We start from the raw sequence: 18,635 nt of genomic DNA on the forward strand, positions 1-18,635 counted from the left end.
ATGGCCAGAGGAAGGAGTCGTTCGCAGGCTCGGGAGCGGCCGAAGCTAAGGCTTGACTCGCTCGATTTGGCGCTGGTCCAAGCTCCAGTTGATCAGGCATCGTCATCAAGGTCCAACCTTTTTGTTGTGGAGCGTCGTCCGCAAAATGTCTGACTGTGCAACATGTGGAATATCATGAGCTTTCGGAGGACAATGAGATTGCAAGAGAAGTGGAAAGATAGTGATTTGTACGGAGTCGGTCGCACTCTTGAGTAGGGCCGCAGAGAGAATGGCGAGGTCCTGGTGATGGTGTGACTTTTGCTGGTCGGGCCTATCCACGATGTTCCGGTTCGGCCCTGCATCGTCATACCTATTCACTGTCGGGAAGGAGCTCGCTCCAAGGGTGTTCCAGGGAGCAGTCCAACGTTGAAGCTTCTTATGTTCTAGCATTTGGAATATAAACCAACGGAAGCTCCCTGACACAAAACCTCTTCTTTCTCTTTCCATCCTTTCCAAGATCCTACAACAATCACACCCACCCCGCCATGGCTTCTCAAGACATTCGCACAAGCTCGCTCAAGAAGCCCATCACCATTACCGAGTACATCTTTGCTCGTCTGAAGCAATGTGGCGTCAGCTCTGTTCACGGTCTTCCTGGTGACTACAACCTGGTCGCCCTCGATTACCTCGAGAAGGCTGGCCTGAAATGGGTCGGCAACTGCAACGAGCTCAACGCTGGTTACGCCGCTGATGGCTACGCTAGAATCAAGGGTTAGTCAATCGAGTATCTCTAGTGATAGCATAGGCTAACACTCCCTCAGGATTGTCCGCCCTTGTCACCACCTTCGGTGTTGGTGAGCTCTCTGCCATTAACGCCATTGCCGGTGCCTACTCCGAATATGTTCCCATCGTTCACGTCGTCGGTATGCCCTCAACAGCAGCACAGAAAGATGGACTTTTGCTCCACCACACTCTCGGTAACGGCAACTACAATGTCTTCGTCGACATGTTCCGCCCTGTTTCCTGCGCTGTCGCCAACCTCAAGGATCCCAACACTGCCGCAGCTGAGATTGACCACGTCATTCGCGAATGTTACATTCAATCACGCCCCGTCTACATCGGTCTACCTTGCGACATTGTTGAGGACAAGATTGAGGGCGAGAGACTCGATCAGCCCATCGACTTGGCATACCCTCCCAACCCCGAAGAGCAGGAAGATTACGTCGTCGATGTTGTCCTGAAGTACCTACACGCCGCAAAGAACCCCGTCATCCTGGTCGATGGCTGTGCCATCCGTCACCGTGCTCAGAAGGAGACTCACGATTTGGTCGTCAAGTCTGGCCTGCCCACATTCGTTGCTCCTCTTGGTAAGGGATGTGTCGACGAGACTCTCCCCAACTACGGTGGTGTGTACGCTGGTGATGGTTCGAACGAGGGTGTTCGCGACCGTGTTGAGAGCTCCGATCTTGTTCTCAGCATCGGCGCAATCAAGTCCGATTTCAACACTGCAGGCTTCACATTCCGTCAGAGCCAATTGACCACAATCGACTTCCACTCCAACTTCATCCAAGTTCGCTACTCACAATACCCTGGTGTCCGCATGAACGGCGTCCTCCGCAAGGTCGTCGAGAAGATGGGCAAGCTGAACGTCGAGGCTGGTCCCAAGCCCACCAACCGCGTCAGCAGCCAGGAAAACACACAGGTCATTACACAAAAGTACTTCTGGCCTCGTCTTGGTCAATGGCTGCGTGAGCAGGATATTGTCCTCACTGAGACTGGTACCGCCAACTTTGGTATCTGGGAAACTCGCTTCCCTGCCAAGGTTCAGCTCATCTCTCAGGTTCTGTGGGGCTCCATTGGTTACGCTACCGGTTCTGCCCAGGGTGCCGCATTGGCTGCCAAGGAGCTTGAAGAAGAGAAGGGCGAGAAGCACCGCACCATCCTGCTCACAGGTGATGGTTCGTTCCAGTTGACCGCCCAGGAGGTTTCGACCATGATCCGCCGCAAGCTGAAGCCCATCATCTTCCTTATCCAGAACGACGGCTACACGATCGAGCGCATGATCCACGGCATGGAAGCCGAGTATAACGACGTTCAGGAGTGGAAGTACAAGGATCTTGTTCCTGCCTTTGGCGCAAAGGAGGGTGAATACAAGACCTACACAATCAAGACTCGTGAGGAGCTTGACCAGCTCATGGCCGATGACAACTTCAACTCTGCTCCTTACCTGCAGTTCGTTGAGATGTACATGCCCAAGGAGGACGCTCCCGAGGCACTCAAGCTCACTGCTTCGGCAGCCGAGCGCAGAAATGCAAAGGTCCAGAACTAGAAGGCATCCGGATCGACGACAAAATGGGCTTCTCATGTGAATATTATTAACGAATAACTTAATTGGCTTCTCCGCTTATGATGAAAATAGACTTTAGCGTTTTTTGGTTATCAGAATCTACTTCTCTTGTTCCTTTATTTGTTGCCTTGTCTTTGGTCATGTGCTCATAATTCATGCGTCGGTGGTTCAGATCTCTTCTCCAATTCCTCCAGGGGTGATGACTCCTCAATGGATGACCTCTGCTCAACAAGCTCAAAAAAGCTTGATATGAATAGCTTGCGTAGCATAACCTCTTTGACATGGCATCGTTGACCTTGCTGTACTGTATGTTGGGGACAGCCTTGAGCTTTTGTTGGATTTTGCACGTAGCTTGATGTCTTGCGCCGTGCCAGACGGTTGGATTGGGTCGCGAAGAAGCTCTTGCGCCTTGCAGGTGTCCAGAATGATCATTGGTCCATGCCCTCTTTTGGTGTAGGTCCGTGAATGTGTGCGCGACATCCATTGTCGCGATTGGGTGTAAGTTTGTGCGTCCAGGAGATCGTGTGCAATTCAATCAGCCTGTTGAACTCTTGTCCTCCTCAGCCAAAGCCGCCAGTCTAGCCAACACCTCCTTCTGCCTCTTGATCTTATCCTCCAGCATTTTAATCTCTTCCTCTTGCTCCTCGACACCCCTGTGCATATCCGCCAGTCCAGCCAGATCAGCCAACGCTTTTCTGATCCTGCTCTTCAGGAACTGTGCAGCCACAGCCGTGTCTTTGTAGTCTAGTTGCTGGGGCGCTGAGCTGGGGAGAGCAGAAGCTGAAGTCACGGGTGTGTGTGGCGCATTGTTTGGAGGTATAGCGGCGGAGGTGTCGGGGGTATAGACGTTTAAGGAAGGTTCTAGGCGTGAGAGAAGCGCGTGTAGAGGTGGGAGGATGTCGAAGGTTTGAGCGGGCGGTAGTGGTGGTTGTGCTGTTGTGGGAGTTGGGTTTAGAGGTGGTGCGGTTGTTGTGGTTGGTGTTGCGTTTGAAGACATGGTTTCTTTTGTTTGATGGGGTTGTTGAAGAGGTGTGCGAGAGGTTGTTAAGTTGATTGTTTGGTGGTATAGAGTGAATTGTTTGAGGTCTCGGAGTGGAAGATACGTTGAAGTGGTACAAGAGGCTGCGGGGAGCGACTTCCCTTCACATGCAACTCAGACTCTCCTAGGAACGTGCCAGACCTCATATACCGCAACTATGACCAAATCTCATCGCAGAAATACTGTGTCTCTTTTGACAGATCATATTTGGTTGTTCGAAGGAGCTTGACTTCTCCACTCTCACTCCTATGTGCAATCTTGATTCCGCCATCATGAGTGGTCAAGCGCCGTATGCTCTCGCGATCCCTGAGACATTACACGAGGTCTTTGAACACTCGACACACGGTTTCCAAACCCTCTGCTCTGCTAATCGGATTAACAAAGCCCGATCTGAAGAAGGCATCAATATCTTATAGCGCGATCCTGTCGAGGATGGCTCAGAACTTCTCGTGTCACTACCCGAGCATCGCCGCCATTTTTATGCTAACAGAATCCGTTCCTGGATCCTAGACAAAAGCCCACTGCCTGAAGGACCACCAGTAAAGTTTGCGCTGTTAGTTCAGCTTAAAGGGCAGTAGCGAGATGTGCAGCTCTAAGGGCCTATGACCATTTATTACGTAGGCAACTTCCCTTCTGCACAAAGCCTCCTAGCTTCCTCTTTTGGCGAATGAGGCATATCTCCATTGAGACCACAGATCGCATTCCAATACACCACTTGACCCACATAAGCAACTCCAGAGTCCGACCTGATGGCATCTAGGTCTCGCATACCCTCTTCTCCCTCCAGCAACATGACTGTATAACCGGCAGTCTGGCGATACTCTGGGTCTTCTCTTTGACGACGACTGACACGCTCGCTATGGATCTCCCTACCAATGATGGCAAAGTGATTATCCAGCGTATGGCCAGGCTGTAGCCCGATCTCAAACTCGTTCTCTTGAGGGTAAGCCCAAGGACTGTTCATTTCCCTGTCCGTCAAAGGTCGTATAGGCTGCATTTCTCCCTCCGGCATACGTGTCGGCGTGGAAGGTGCGAGTTGTCTTCTAATCTCTTCGTTCGGCCATGCTGGCCAATTAGGATGAAACTCATCCCAAGGCTCAAGTATCAACTCTCTATCTAGATCAGAGTCGAAAATGTACAACATTGGCGTAGGCACAGACAAATTCTGCGGCATCACTTCAACCAGAATGGCGCCTTCAAGTCGCAAAAGCCCGGTGTCTCGTTGAATGAGTTCAACATCGGTCTGGTTTTTGAGATCTGCTATGTATCCATGTTCGTAGCGACGGATGAGGTGAGGACTCAGATCCTTGCCGATGAGATCAAAATGTTCTTGTACTGTGTGGTCGGGTTTCAAAGTGACATTGTAGTGATCGGTATCGCAGCCCAAGGAACGAGGGTCTTTTGACGTTACAAAATACTAGTTAGCTATATGTTCTTTTCTGGATTTTTGCTTTTGACATACGATCAACGTATTTGTCATAAGGGCATGGCAAATCGTCAGAGTGTTTGATGGGCTGTACATCCTCTGGCCTCAGTAACGTGTAGTTGCATAATGCAGCCGAACAGTATGCGAGCAACCAAAGAGCACCCAGCGATAGCTTCATCGCCGGTGACAGCGGTTTTTCAGAACATGAACAACGATTGTTCAGCTAGGTGATTTTGTTGTTGTTGAATTATGTATGTGTCTCGAAGGCGCCAGCTTTCTTTTCAGCGAGCGGCCTGACAATGACTCAAGTCGGTTTCGAACACGTTGTACGAGATTTTTAAATTAAGGATGAAACGGGTGCTTGGTATTTCTGAATGATGTTCATATATGGGGCTCAAGTGAAAGATTTGAATGGCTTGTGAGTGTGATATACGAAGCAATTCTGCTACCATCTTAAATACATACGTGTCTGCCAAGACTCACTACCACATGACCAGTGAAGCCATCATGAGGCAAGTTATAACAGACATCCAACTTGAAATGTCCATATTCATACCATCTGACTTGCTCGCAGTAGCTGTGGTGGCCGTAGTCTCGCGTCCAGTTTCGGTTTCGGCTGTGCTGCTACTACTGACCAATGACTCTGAACCATCCGGAATGGTGGCACTTATTCCACTCGAGCGAGAGGCGGAACCTGTCTTCGAAGCCAAAATGGAAGTAGCAATTCCTTGCCAAATGTAATCGCCCAGACCCTCTGTTGTCGAACTCCCGCCCGACTTGACAACCACAAGACTTCCACTGCTCGCTAAGCTCAATGTCTCGCCATTGACAATGACATTTCCACCTGGATAGAGTGTCTGTGAAGCTACTGCTATACCAGATTTCAATGGTGTGAAAGAAATCTGTTGTGAGTTGGCTGATAAAATGGCAATGCCAGATGCTTGTGCTAAACTCTTTGTTCGCCCGTTCACAACTATGCCGTCTGTTACCGAAGAGGGAAGGCTGTATGTTGTGCCGCTAACTGTGATGGCGGGACCGCCTGGGACAAGAGTCTGTGATGCGATGACCAGTGGTGTCGCAGAAGCAGCAATGGCAGTGAAAGTCTGCGACCCAATAGTGAGTGATGCAGCAGCAGCAGTAGCCACATCCTGGAAAGCAGTGGGTCTTCCGTCGATGAAAACGGTATTTCCGGATGTGGCTAGAGAGTATGTTATTCCTGAAACTTCAATCGCACTGCCATCAGGACTCAAGACTTGAGAAGCCAAAACATAGCCCCCTGCAATCAAGGGAGCAGCAGTGACACTGCCAAAGGTTACAGGCACGGGCGTGGTCACAGCATTGGCGAGGGAGGTGGCTTCCGCCAGGGGCGTAACAGGAGCCGCAGTTTGTATCGCAGTTGGCTTTCCGTCAATGAATACTGTGTTCCCAGACGCAGCCAGAGAGTATGTCGTCCCTGCAACCTCGACCTCGGTACCCCCTGGGCTCAAGATCTGGCTGGATACGATATATCCACCACCTATGAATGATGCAGCAGTAATACTACCAAAGACCACAGGAGCAGGGGTGCTTGCAGCATTCGCATATGAAGTAGCTCCATTTACCACGATGTTCGCTCCAGACTTTGGCAGAGAATATGTCACACTAGAGATCTCTATTGCTGAGGCGCCAGGAGAGAGTGTTTGTCCAGCAACAACATAATAAGCTCCAGATGACTCAGGAGCCGCCGTCACATCACCAATCACGACTGTTGCTGGCTGTGCGGTGGTCGCTTGCAAAGCAGAAACTGGTGTCGCTTCACCATTGACAACGATATTGTCGCCAGATGGCCCCAACGAATATGTGGTGCCAGATATCTCGATGGCTGACCCTCCGCGACTAAGAGTCTGATCAGCCACAACGTAAGCTCCAGAAGTTACAGGTCTACCCGTCAAATCACCCAACACGATAGGTGCTGCTGATACGACAGGAGACGTTACAGTCGTGATCTGGACATCTTGTCCATTGACCTTGGCAGTACCACCAGACGCATGTATAGAATACATTGTTCCAGAAATCTCAACGGCAGAACCTCCAAAAGCCAGAGTCTGGCTTCCCACGATGTACGCATCAGACGCATACGATGCTGTAACCTGACCAATTGCGACAGGCGGAGGGCCATGGGAAGTCTCTGCGGGCGATGTTCCACTTACAACTGCCGTTTTCTGGATAGTGTTGATGGAGGAGATCTCTTGAGTAGCAGCCTGCGAGTCTACCGGTCTGGTTTCTGGAGGATTTGAGGCTTGCCCCCCACTTGACGTGATTTGAGCTGATTGTTGGTCTCCAATGGACACTTGTTCTCCCGAAGACTGTATCGGAGCCGCCGGAGAATCAGCAGTAGTCTTCTGTGTGACCGGCTGATTCGATGCATCAGAGGTGATTGTGGGCTGTTCGCCAGGTTCCTTCAGCGATGTCTCGGAAGTCGTCGGAGAACCATCTGGGCCCTCGGATGGTGATCCAAGTCCTTGCGAAACTTCTGTTGCAGCATTGAAAGGTGAAGTATTTGGCTGACCTGTCTGACCGGAAGGCTGTTTAGATGGACTCTGAGCGGCCTTGGTGGTCTGAATGGTCGACTGCGTAGTGCTTATAGGGCCAGCTGGAGCAGTCTGGCTAGCAGGAACTGCTGATGTTGTGGTGGCCTTGTTGACGAAGACCGCATTCGTAGTGCTGGTCACGGCGCTTGACGTCGTCAAAAATGAGACACGAATATGAACGTTCGGTGCCCCTCCGCCCGAGACTGGCGAGCAACTCATGATCCTCGGTACTTGAGAGAGAGCCTCTGGATCATTTGCCAGCCACGTAATGAATGACTCCTCAAGTTTCAGGCCTTTTGCACTAGTGTACCATTCGCCTGGCGTTGTTAAGACGGCACTGACATAAGGCGTGGACAGTAGGAAGGAGGTGTGTGAGAAACCGTACATAGGCGGACCCAATGGCTCGAAAAGAGCACCCTCAAACCAGCTCATTGCAACAGATGACACGTCGTATTCGCTGATTGAGGTGGATGATGGTTCATCAAATGTCGTCGTGCTTGATGCTATACACCTCCCTGCATCATTGACCGTGCCAGAAAACACGAAAACAAAGCCGTATTCAATGAATGGCGTTGGGGCTGTCCTGAACGTAATCATCAGCTTGGAGCTCATAGCAGTCTTGCAGCAGCCTACATGGTAGTGTGTCCAACTACAACTTCAGTTCCTGTGAGCATAATTGTCTGATCGTATGGCTGACCGAGACCGGAGGGTTTGTTCATGGCTGTTGGAATACCTGAGAAAGACGGACCGATGCCAGCCGCGTCTGCGCCGACATTATACGTGCCTGTCACATCAGCAGCGGATGAGTTGGTAATTGTGACTGTGGCTGTCGGAAGAACTGTGTTGTTATAGCGCAAGTATTCGGTAACGATAGTTTGGGCGACAGTTTCGAATGCAGCATTTGTATACCACCAGTTCAAAGCAGCTGCCGGAGCATAAACTTGACAACAAAAATCACCAGAAGCGGAAGGATTAGTTGGCGGCTTGGTCGTACCTGACGAGTTCGTGTATTGCGTCGTTCCTGCTTGCCTTGGAACGTGCAAGGCAAGAGCGGTCGAAAAGCATGACATAAAAGACAGGATATACAAAGGCCTTGCCATGATTTCTTTGTCGCAGCGGAACAGCTTCGAGGATATCGCTCAGGAAGCAGCTTGAGCGTAAGCCTTACCTTTAAGAAACTCATTTGCTGCAACACCGCCTCATGGAGAACCAATTACTGTAGGCGAGAAGGATTTGAATAGGCACAGCTGCACATGCATCTCGACCGCGAATCCTGTGCGACAGTCCATAACAAGTATAAGATGGTGAGTCATGCATTCAGAACATGAAGGCAGTGGTCCGGCCTGCTTTGTATTATGTACGAGAGAAATTAGCCAGGTACGCCTGATGGATCAGCAGCCTATCAGGAGGATGAAGTCGTGTCCTAAGAATAGACGAGTCCTGCAGGATGGCGTCCAATAGAGGTCTCCTGCGAGCGGGGGTATCAAGATGTGAATATAAAATCGCGCCACGTTTATTAATTTAATCTACTCACTTTCATTGTGTATAGTAAGCTGCAGACTCGCCAGAGATATCATAGTCTTGTAGATCCAAAAGATGTGGCTCCGAAACGGTGTTTTCCTCCTTGTAGACCTTGAGAGTCTTGTCTGCACACCCTATGATCAGTTGCATTCCTGTCCTATCGAAAGCACTGCAGAGAATCCCTGCCTCAGCATCTAGACTGCCTGAATCGGGTTTATTCTTCTGTTGCAGGAATTTTTGGCCAGTCTTCCGATCCCAGGAAGTGAATAGGCCATCATCACCGCCTGAGAACATAACATTGTCTTTGTTAACTGATAGTGTGTTAATAAGACCATGATGGCCTCTATAATTGTGCATGAGAGCACTTTCAGGACACTTCCACTTCTTGATCATATCCTTAGATGCAGATGCGAAGGTGAACTCTTCGGGATGAAGAGCTAGAGCACATACACCTGCCTTATGATGCGTCAGAACATGCGTTGCTTTACCTGCTCTGAGATCCCACACGCGTATGCTTCGATCCGAAGATGCGGACAAGACTTGTGGGTCGGCCTCCTGGCACTTGACGTCGATCACAGCCTCAGTATGACCATCCAATATACAGACTGCACCTCGAGTACGTATATCCCAGACAGGCACAACTCTATCGCGACCACCCGTACAAAGTACGTCGATCGTAGGGTACAGGGCAAGTGTATAGACACCACTTAGATGGCCATGATACTCGCGGAAGCTTTGATTATGCTCTAGATTCCAACATTTGACCTTCTTATCCTCACCGCAGCTGAACAACAGTGGATGGCGTGGGCTCACATCCAGCCCTCGGATGGTCGAGATATGCCCTGTAAGTGCGACCCTGAGTACGCCAGAAGCAATATCCCAGATCTTGATGGTGCTGTCACCAGCTTTAGAAGCGAACCATTCATTGCTAGGGTCCTCCAACGGGTGTCCCAATACCCTGCATGAAGGATGGACCGTTCATGTTTCAAGAAGATTCAAGAATAGATGAGGCTGACAAGTTGGCGTCCAATGAAGGATCCTTGCGAAAGTGGTGCAGGTTTTGGACATGCAGGGACGTCAACCAGTCAAGCCATGGTGGTGTGGTGTGGTGCCAGTCAAGGCGGTCACATTCTAGATCCACAATGCCGGACGGTCGTCTTGACAGAGGTTTCCAAGCATACGGATTTGTGGCGAGTGTGGGCCAGGTCAACTGCTCATAGATCAACCAGATAGTTTGTCGTTAGCGAAAGAAGGAGGCTGAGCTGGTGACATGCTGATGATGGAGTGCGAGTGTGCCCAGACCTGTTTGCTGCGGGTACCACCCTGGCACATCACCAAGACTCTCAGATCAAGGCGATGATGAGGCAGATCGTTGTAGTTTGCAGTTGCAAGTTATTCTAGGATCTGAACAAATTAAATTGGAGTATATTGGATGAGCTTCCAGGGCTCAAAGTTGTCTAATGTGGTTTGAGACTGATGAAAGTGCTTGAGAGTAGAAAAGAGGTGCAGGGTTGAACAACCCCTACATGAGGATTTCGAGTCATTTAGTTTACAAAACAATAGAGAAACAATAAAGATATAGATTCAAGCGTGCTGATCGATATCGAGGTATCGACACGAAAACATTAGGTATAGAATGCTCAGAAACCTTGACCACTGAGAAGAACAACTGCCCCAGCTACCGGAACCCTGATGCGCCTGATCAACCACCACGCTCACCAAACTCCTTGGCCCAGTCTTCAAACTCTTTCAGTCCAGAGGCTGAGACACTAGGTCGAATATTGACCAAACTCGCCTTAAAGTCCGTGACGTCAATAGGTCTGATGTCGTCCGGAGACATGTGTAGCAGTTTCTCTCCTAGAGAACGCAGAGGTCCCATGGCTGCGTCTTTCGCCAGAGCTGTGATATCACTACCCGAAAAACCTGGAACGTTGTCAGCATCAATTCCTAAAGTGCTCAAAACAGATCGACACACCTTCAGTCAAATACACCAGCTCGTTCAAGTCTTCGTCGCTGATGTTGTGTTTTTGCGCCGCCATCAATGTCGTGAGCTGCAGCTTGCGCACCCAGTCCTCGGGCAAGGGAATATACTGTCTTCTGACAAATCGTCTTCTCGCCGCTTCATCGATCGCCCAAGGCAAGTTTGTAGCTGCCAGTACCAAAACTCTGCTAGCATCACCTCGCTCTTTGTCTTTCTCGCTCGTTTCCTTGCCTGCAGCTGCTTTTGCCAGGTCACTCCATTGAATCAAAAATTCGGTCTTGATCCGACGAGTAGCTTCATGCTCGCTTGATCCACCACGCGCCGAGAGTAGCGAGTCAATTTCGTCAACAAAGATGATTGATGGGGCCAATGCCTTTGCAATGGCAAATAGCGCGCGGACGAGCTTCTCACTCTCGCCAAGGTACTTGCTCGTCAGACTGCTAGCGGAGATGGCGAAGAATGTACTTTTACTCTCCGTGGCTACCGCTCTGGCCAGCATGGTCTTTCCTGTTCCTGGCGGGCCGAAGAGCAACATACCACGTGCTGGTTCACGAAGTCCCATGAATAGATCCGGCCGCAAGAATGGATAGACGACTGTCTCCTTGAGCGCACTCTTCGCGATCTCCAGACCCGCAACATCATCCCAATGTACCTCGTCGCCCTGAATAACGATCTCGTTGAAGATCTGTTTCGCGGCTGCCTCATCTACGCCGCGAGGTAAATTGTTGAGCAGATTCTTGACACGTTCGTCCCACTCAGACAATTCGTTTTGCGGCTCCGTAGGCGCATCGGGATTTTCGGTAACGGATTCGACAATGGGCGCAGGAGCTTCTGCCTCCACTGTAGTGTTTTTCTTTCGTCGTACTCTTGTCGAGTTTTCTCTTCCGCTACTATGTTCGTCCGCGCTGTATCCTGACGAGACGTTTCTGTCGTCTAATTGTTGTCGTGCCTTTGCAGCGTTGACTACACCAACTGCTTTCCTAGGAATCGGCGGTGCTACCTTTGTCTTTGTCTGACTCGTTGCAGCAGGCATCGTAGATGAGACCTGGTTCTCCAGATCCTTCAGAGTCTTAGGTGGCCTGGCGTTTGGAGGATTTTTGTATTTGCTCGGCTGCGCAGGGAGATATTCATTGCGATAGGACGGTAGACTGACGGGTTCAATTCTGCGGACAGGCGATTGCTTCCGTGCCTTGGTAGTGTTAGCGGTAAATGTAGGATTCGATCGTTGGCGGGGTGAAGTTATTGGGGTGGGAGGACCCAGGTGTTCGGAACTACTGGCGTATGCTTGGGATGGTTGTACTGGGTTCAACAAAGAATGATCAGGATATGGTGGACGTTGCGATTCAGACTGAGATCCGTTCGAAACCGATGGCTGGACGAAATAATCTGATGGACTGGGTGGCCGTACGTGCTTCTGAGGAGGTCTAGGCTGTTCTTGAGAAGAACGAGAATTGGATGGGTGGAGCGCAGCTGGAGGAGCAGAAGCAGTGTGAGTAGGCACAGTAGGTCGAGAAGAGTTGGAAGGATCGACGAGTGTTCTTGTGTAGGGATCCCAAACGGTGGCAGAACTAGAGGGGCCGTCCAGATGCCCGTTCGCTTGCTCCAGACTACCGACGCTGGCATTTCGTTGAGTGATGCCCCATGCTTGGGTAGCGGCCTTCGAGGCAGCAGCAGGCTTCCTGAAAGTAGCATTGGCTAGTTTGCCGGATGAAGTCGTCCTCTCCTTCCCACCGGCGCGCAAGGTTCTCAGCATGCCTCCTCTCTTCTCCGGACTAGGGGTGCGCGAGCCTTTCCGCTGGCCAGTTGACGATTGAGGAGCCAGCATGGATGATGAAGATGAAGACGATGGAGCAAAGGCAGAGCTAGTCTGCAAAGGCGACCTGCGAACGGTTGGTACATCGGTCCCAGAACTATATTTCGAAGTATAAGATGGTCGCTTGTTGCGTGTCGGAAGAGCAGGAGGCGTAGGACGCGAGATATCAGAGTAGTTAACCGGAGGGATACTTCCTCCGCCTAGGCCTCCAGCGTGGCTCTGGTCCGCACTTTCCTGAAGTGGAATGCTTGTGCTAGACGATGTTGCCTTTGCTTGTGTTTCTGCCTCCGCAGCTTCCTCGCGACTCTGCCGAAGTGCCTCAAGTAAGTCCACACGCTCTTTGCATTGTAACTCCATCTGTCGCAATGACTCCTGCAGGGCCTTCTCGGTTTCGGAACGTGGGCGCCATCCGGTAGGCATGCGATAGGCGTTGTGATAGTATATTTGGTCCAGTGCGTTGCGCCATGATCGCAGAGCTTCGGCCTCGTTGTTCTGACTCTCCATCAGCTGCTGCTGTACCCGACCACTGTCAACACGAATCCTACCTGTCCCTCAAAATACACAGCAGTCGAGCATGTCAAATAACAATCGTCATATGTCTTCTGCATGGAAGATGCTGGCTTCCCGCGGCCTAACATTGTGTCAACAACGACGGCCTGTCTACATGCGAAATTGGCAGAGCAGTATGCGGTCGAACGTGGTGATTTCGGAGTCGTCGAACGAATGTGCCTAGAGTTGATTCAATTCTTGTCCCTCTGTCCAAGCCTCGCTCTTTGCGCGGCCTCTGATGGACGGTAGCCATGACGTAGAGAAGCGCACCTGCCAAGTCTCGTGCCAATCTAAGTAGTCACATCGCGATCCGCTCGGATACGCAGATCCTGAAAATTGCTTCGAGAAGATTACGAAGAAGATTTGTATTTCTCGACAATTACAAGTAATATACTCTATACAGACTCCGAATGAAATCGCTTGACCGTGAGTAATAACGCCGTCGAGCAGAGTTCCTGTTGAAACACGAAACGATTTTTGCTGTGTTTACTTCTTGCGTGTCATAATCTTGGTGATGGCATGCCTGATGGTCACGCCAGCCTTCTCCGTCTCCTTCTTTGATAGCCCAGTAGTGACACAGACCTTCACGGCAGCTTGAGGTTGCCAGCCCTCGTCGCGAGGTGTGCCGCCAAGTGGTGGAGGCATGCTCTTTAGTCGCGTGATCAAGACGCCATTGGCAAGACACTGTTTATACACGGTCAGTTGAATGATACAGCGCTGTATAGGCGAAAGTCTGGCTTACCTCTTCGACAATGTCTTGCATGATGGTATCTTGCTCTGGTGCACTCAACTGCCTGCTCTCGACCACTTCTTCCTTGAGGACAAGCATCAGGACAGGGTTCTCAACAGCACTTGTGCAAGTAACCCAGTCGCTGCGTGGGTCCAATTGAGCACGCATGGCCCGAATGTTCTCTCTCAATGCGACAAGGATTTCGGGCTGTTCTTGAAGCATCCTGCTAGTCGCGCTAGCAGTTGTTGCAAGCATAGCGGGCAATGCTGCCGAGAAGGTATATGCACTACCAGAAAGGCGTTGATGTTCGACAATTTCCTCGCTACCAGCACAGAAGCCACCACCTCCACAGAGGGAACCAGCGAGCGAGCCAATGATCATGTCGACCTGGCTGGCGTCCACATTTTGTTGCTCGGTGACACCAGCGCCTGTGCGGCCCAGGACACCATATGACCATGTTTCGTCCAAAATAGTGCGGAACTTGTACTTTTGCTTGAGCTCAATGAGCTTGGGGAGATTGACAACGTCGCCTACATTCTCGAACAGGCCCTCGGTGATGATAAAACGGCGAGTCAGGGGTTTGCGGGCATTCTCTTTTACCAATTTTGCAAGCACGCGTTCAAGGTCTTCCATGTCGTTGTGTTCGTACCATCGGATTGTACTGCGCGAAATCTGGATACCTTTACGTATGGCGAAGTTGACAGCCTTGTCGGCAACGATGATGTCGCCGCGCTTGGAGAAGGCAGGAATGACCGAGGAGATAGTACTGAAAGATTGGGCATAGACAATGGCAGCGGGTGTACCTAGGTGGGCGGCAATGTCGGCTTCGAGGGTTTGGTGGACATCCTGCGTACCGTAGAAACCAGGAGGACCGCAGGGACCGACACCGTAGGCACGCAGAGTTTTGACAGCGGCCTCCTTGATGACTTCCGAGTTGATGAAGTTGAAGTGGTTGTAGGTGGCAAGGTTTGTTACGGTTCGGCCATTCGCTAGCTTTGACTTTGGCGCTGAAGGACTGTACTGTGCATTAGCATGTTGCTCACGGTAGTATGAAGTGAGACTGCGCACCCAACAATGACTGGCCTCTTCTCGTTCTCGATCTCCTCAAAAGCTGTCACGGGGGCTGCCAATGGTTCGGGGGTCCAGTCTTCGACAAGCTCATCAATTTCCTGTGTGTCATGTCAGCACACAAGAGATGGTGACTGTGACAGTGGTAGCTGCGACGCACCTCCTCAGTCAGAGGGATCTGCTTCTGCTTCTTTGTCGAGTATGCGGGCGAAACCAGGTAGTAGACGGCGAAGAGGAAGAGGAACAGCTCCATGGCCGAGCGAACGGGATCATTTTGGTAGCTGGAACGGATGTAGCGGATGACTATTGAAGAGCCAGGTATCTTCTGTACTTGATCAAAGGCCTGGTTGACAAGCTCAAGGGCATTGCCCAATGCATCTGGCGGAGGACTTGTTGTATTCATCGTGGGCGCATAGTCTCGAGTGTAGAGAAGTCAAGGTGCGACGGTCATCAAGGCGTTTCGGTGGTTAGTCCCAGACCCCTAATTGCTGTTGTCGGCAACTCGAACCGACTTTCTTTACAATCAATTTAAATCTAAACTCGGCGCGTACCCCTGTCCTCTGTGAATGGTGCTTTGCTGCAGTAAAGGTTCTTCTGAAGAATATCAGCCTCTGTTCTAGGCATGTCATTATGCTAGCTATGTAACGGCCCCTTTATGCAATCCCTCGCCTCGTCATGGACCATGTTTGCCCTGCCCACCCTCGCATAAAATGAAAACTCAAAAGCACGCGAAAAGAACACGAACCGCGTCCAACGAACGCCATGAAACCCCTCCCATCTCGAACCCCTTTACCCGGCGCCATCGAGGCACCACACCTCCTGACCACTGAAAAAAAAACAAAGGAGAATTGATTGAAAGAGATAAAAGAGAAAAGAAAAAGAAAAAGAAACGTGCGGGTATCGATATTGGGTATGCCCCAGGTAGGTCGTGAAATCCAAACGTCTGTCTAGAAATCGTATCATCGTGAAAGGAATGTATACTGAGGCTGAGCTCATTGGAGAAGAGCTCCAAGCTCCAAGCTGCTACTACCGCTCGTGTGCCTTGCAACATCAGGGCTGGAACCTGGTTGCAACAGGCCGTCGAAGTTGAGTTTTCGGTGTGGCTCTCGTGCCGATAGAGGGCTTTTGTTAGCCGCCCAATTGACTTGAGCAGGACTTGGTGTAACGTTGCAGAAGTCGGCGAAATTGAAGTTGTTCGAAGGAGTGCTCAGCGCAAATCCAAAGAGGCCATTGCTTCCCCCTGGCGTGTGCATCATCGACGATGGTAGAGGAGTTGTCTTGGATGGTGGTGTGGACGGAGCAATTACCCGAGCACTGTTGATACCATTTGCCGGAGTAGGCGAGTTCATTAGCCCAAGCATGCCAAGTTCATCGTCCTTGGATGTGCGCGAGAAGCGGTGTTGAGGAGGTGGCGTCTTGGGGGGTGACGATCGAATGTTGTATAGGTCGCCATCGACATTGAATGAGTGCACGGGAAGATCGGTGTCATCGTCCTCGGAGAGTTCAGGCGAGGGAGCGTCGTCGATGAGACTAGAGCCTTCGGATATGAAAGACAACTTTGGGACATGGAGGGTCGAAGGAAAGACGGCGGTTCTGTTGTGGTAGGCCGGAGACGATTCTGGAAGTCTGTGTGATCTCTTCCATGACTGAACAGCGAGAGCACTGCGGGTTTTGCGACCAGTCTGACTGCTCGATGCAGGGTACTTGTGGACGTCGGCAAACCTCGGACGTTTGCTGCTGTGAGTGCTGCCATGGACACTGCTATGAGAGCTGCCTAGCCGAGGCATGTCGTCGGAGAAGATGGGGGCAGTCAAGGGAGATGAGGCCATGCCCCCAATGGAATGGAAGCGGCTTGAGACGCTGGATGAGGTGTCCGAGTAGCTGTCGTTGATGCTCGAGGCGGTGCGTTTACGCTTGAGTTGTTGGTCGATGTGCGGCTCGATGGTGTCGATACTGAGGTTCTCCCAGCCATTCTTGATCTTGACATTGGCCAGTGCCAATCTGTCTTGCAGAGCTCTGGTCATCTGTGATAGACAGTCAGTGACGTAGATAAACAAGCCATCAATATCGAAGCTCATTCATACCTTTGATACCTCGAGCCGGCGCATGACTCTGTTGGCGACATCGCTGCCTGTAGCGTCGGCTTCTGCCATGGCGCTCGAGTGTCTGAAGGGATTGTGGACGAGATGCGCTGCGATGTGGTGAGGTGTATGGGTTTAAGGAGAAAATCCGACAGTTTGGTCAAAGGAGAAAAGAGTGGTCAAAGAGCAATTATGCACGAGGTGTCAAGCATAGAGTGGTGGAATGCATGATCAGTTGCTGGGGCAGTTATACGCTAAGGCTTAAGCGCTGTCAAGTTTGCAAAACTGTGGGACGGAGTCGAGGGGCTGCTTGACCTGAATCAATTCCCATCTCGATCAAACGCTCCAAGTATCGGCAGCGCCTTGGTTCGTTTCGTCACCAACTCCAACCTCTCCGCAACCAGTCTGAGATCTATAGTTGCTTATTCCAGGTACCCGCTCAAACAGGCATATCGATGTCTTTAGTCGTCTAGCAACAGCGCCAACAACAAAGATTGCCTCTTCACAATCGATCTCTAGCATCACTGCCCTTGCTCCCATCCTCCTCGAGTGCTTGATTTATAAGTCGAATAGAAGCAATCTCGAAGAGTAGTTCAATAGAACAAAAAAGTGGATTACATAGAGTCCTTCCCTGGCCCGCACCCTCTGCCTGCCTTGGAAGACAAGGAGAGAGGAGTATTGGCATTGGCACGCGAGTCGGATTTAGTGACTCTGTTTAGCTCGCGAGCTTCGTGCGGATCGGCCAAAGATATGAATAGAAGCAACACTTTGGACGCCGGCGCACGTAGCAGAGCGACAAGGGAGTCGATTTTGATATGCTCAGTCGTGTACATGCCGTCGTGCAGAGGGACACGGCTTGCTGAGTCAAAAGAGGCTCTCGTGCTCGCTGCAACGGATGAGTTCGGATGGTATGCACCGATGGACAAGAGAAGCATAAATCTGATTCGGGTATAGTGGCCGAGGAGGCACATGCAAGCCGCATCAGCACGGCCGGCATGGCGGCGCCAACGAGGCTTGATAGTTGTTAGTGATGCAATGGGCAGTCGGCGGGTTGAGGAACATTCGTGGCAGCAGCCTCTCAACGGACAAGTCCATTCAAGGATCCAGGTCAAGGTTCCAAGTTGGCAGCCATAGTTATCCGCCGAGCCTAGTTCTTCCTCAATGCTGCTTGTCACTTGATCTCTTCTCCTCTTGTCAGACCTGACTGGATCCTCTCGGTGAGAATTGCTTGGCCGGTTTTGAAACGCGTACCTTTGGACAAGGGCTCGATCGACCTCCAGGCTGCTTGTCTATCGGCAGAGTGCAGCATTTCCAGCAACCATCCGCTGTGTCGCGCATATTTGTATCACTCATTGTCGCAGCCCTCGTTCATCTGTTCAGCTGATCCCTCTGTCTGCTGCAAACCAACAAATAGTCGAGAGAAGCGTACCTATACAGCCATCCTCCGCAGCGTCGCACTGAACCACCACTACTGCCATGCCTTCGTTCCTAAAAGAGCTCCGCCGAAGGTCAAAAGCCAGCTTCAAGGCCG

General features: G+C 51.1%; 7 protein-coding genes across 7 annotated transcripts; 1 reads left to right on the forward strand and 6 right to left on the reverse strand.

The window, feature by feature from the left end:
- Window positions 1-524: 524 nt before the first annotated feature.
- On the forward strand, window positions 525-2,308 carry M437DRAFT_37969 (pyruvate decarboxylase; the record flags this gene model as incomplete). The annotated part of the gene is made up of 2 exons (XM_041019749.1): window positions 525-750; window positions 801-2,308. The coding sequence occupies 2 exons, from the start codon at window positions 525-527 to the stop codon at window positions 2,306-2,308; spliced, it is 1,734 nt and encodes a 577-aa protein (XP_040884472.1).
- A 553-nt stretch (window positions 2,309-2,861) lies between these two features.
- On the reverse strand, window positions 2,862-3,323 carry M437DRAFT_37286 (uncharacterized protein; the record flags this gene model as incomplete). The annotated part of the gene is made up of 1 exon (XM_041019602.1): window positions 2,862-3,323. The coding sequence occupies one exon, from the start codon at window positions 3,321-3,323 to the stop codon at window positions 2,862-2,864; it is 462 nt and encodes a 153-aa protein (XP_040884473.1).
- Window positions 3,324-8,897: 5,574 nt separating this feature from the next.
- M437DRAFT_71287 (WD40 repeat-like protein) lies at window positions 8,898-10,214 on the reverse strand (the record flags this gene model as incomplete). Its single annotated transcript, XM_041025649.1, has 2 exons — window positions 8,898-9,818; window positions 10,185-10,214. 2 exons carry the CDS (start codon window positions 10,212-10,214, stop codon window positions 8,898-8,900), a joined length of 951 nt encoding a protein of 316 aa, XP_040884474.1.
- A 370-nt stretch (window positions 10,215-10,584) lies between these two features.
- On the reverse strand, window positions 10,585-13,314 carry M437DRAFT_37355 (AAA-domain-containing protein; the record flags this gene model as incomplete). Its single annotated transcript, XM_041019613.1, has 4 exons — window positions 10,585-10,805; window positions 10,858-11,859; window positions 12,139-13,168; window positions 13,222-13,314. 4 exons carry the CDS (start codon window positions 13,312-13,314, stop codon window positions 10,585-10,587), a joined length of 2,346 nt encoding a protein of 781 aa, XP_040884475.1.
- A 397-nt stretch (window positions 13,315-13,711) lies between these two features.
- Window positions 13,712-15,426, reverse strand: M437DRAFT_80099 (serine palmitoyltransferase; the record flags this gene model as incomplete). The annotated part of the gene is made up of 4 exons (XM_041027286.1): window positions 13,712-13,909; window positions 13,968-14,970; window positions 15,024-15,124; window positions 15,184-15,426. The coding sequence occupies 4 exons, from the start codon at window positions 15,424-15,426 to the stop codon at window positions 13,712-13,714; spliced, it is 1,545 nt and encodes a 514-aa protein (XP_040884476.1).
- A 589-nt stretch (window positions 15,427-16,015) lies between these two features.
- M437DRAFT_35840 (uncharacterized protein) lies at window positions 16,016-17,176 on the reverse strand (the record flags this gene model as incomplete). The annotated part of the gene is made up of 2 exons (XM_041019333.1): window positions 16,016-17,047; window positions 17,108-17,176. 2 exons carry the CDS (start codon window positions 17,174-17,176, stop codon window positions 16,016-16,018), a joined length of 1,101 nt encoding a protein of 366 aa, XP_040884477.1.
- A 542-nt stretch (window positions 17,177-17,718) lies between these two features.
- On the reverse strand, window positions 17,719-18,075 carry M437DRAFT_61858 (uncharacterized protein; the record flags this gene model as incomplete). Its single annotated transcript, XM_041023991.1, has 1 exon — window positions 17,719-18,075. The coding sequence occupies one exon, from the start codon at window positions 18,073-18,075 to the stop codon at window positions 17,719-17,721; it is 357 nt and encodes a 118-aa protein (XP_040884478.1).
- Between the last annotated feature and the right edge of the window lie 560 nt (window positions 18,076-18,635).

This window comes from Aureobasidium melanogenum, assembly GCF_000721775.1.
Source record: "Aureobasidium melanogenum CBS 110374 unplaced genomic scaffold scaffold_1, whole genome shotgun sequence".
Lineage (NCBI taxonomy): Eukaryota > Fungi > Ascomycota > Dothideomycetes > Dothideales > Saccotheciaceae > Aureobasidium > Aureobasidium melanogenum.